The 544-nt window shown below is 38.2% G+C and overlaps 1 protein-coding gene across 1 annotated transcript in view; it reads right to left on the reverse strand.

Moving 5' to 3' along the window:
- LOC108691877 (DDB1- and CUL4-associated factor 6-like) overlaps window positions 1-544 on the reverse strand; it is a 7,730-nt gene that overhangs the window by 4,228 nt on the left and 2,958 nt on the right. The window contains exons 7-8 of the mRNA XM_018199812.1: window positions 308-479; window positions 1-225 (exon numbers count right to left, since the gene is read on the reverse strand). The exon at window positions 1-225 is cut by the window's left edge and continues 21 nt beyond it. Coding sequence (XP_018055301.1) covers window positions 1-225; window positions 308-479 — 397 coding nt within the window. The remainder of the gene's footprint in view (window positions 226-307; window positions 480-544) is intronic.

Genomic DNA, 544 nt, shown 5'->3' on the forward strand with positions numbered 1-544 from the left:
GCTCTGCACTCAATTCAACTGTGTCGCTACTTCTTTCTGTGTTTAATTCAGGATTGTTCTCTACGTTTTGAATACCTTCTGATTGTTCGATGACGCCTTCCAAACTATCTTCACCTCCACCACTCAGAGCAGCGCGTGTGGCCGGATCATTTAACATTCTGCTGAGCACGTCCGTCATCCTTTGCATCAAGGACGTATGTAATACCGGCCTTGCCTGAGCGATTTCTGATGAATAACATATATGATATTAAAACTTTTTGCAAAAAATATATATAAACAAAATAAAATAAGAAAAATCATAATTTACCTGTACCAGTACGACGTCCTCCTTCTCTTTCTGGACGTGCATCGGGACCAGTATCGGACCAATCGCCACGAAGTCTCAAACGACGAACTGGTTGAGGTGATCTTAACGGATGCTTCTTTCCTTTTCCTTTTCCCGTTGTCGCATCTTTTCGTAACTGTAAATTGCCTTGATCCTGAATAAATTTTTATAAATTTTTTAAATAAATTATACATAGAAATGTAAGTAAGAATAATAATG

This window comes from Atta colombica, unplaced genomic scaffold (assembly GCF_001594045.1).
Source record: "Atta colombica isolate Treedump-2 unplaced genomic scaffold, Acol1.0 scaffold55, whole genome shotgun sequence".
NCBI classification, from domain to species: domain Eukaryota; kingdom Metazoa; phylum Arthropoda; class Insecta; order Hymenoptera; family Formicidae; genus Atta; species Atta colombica.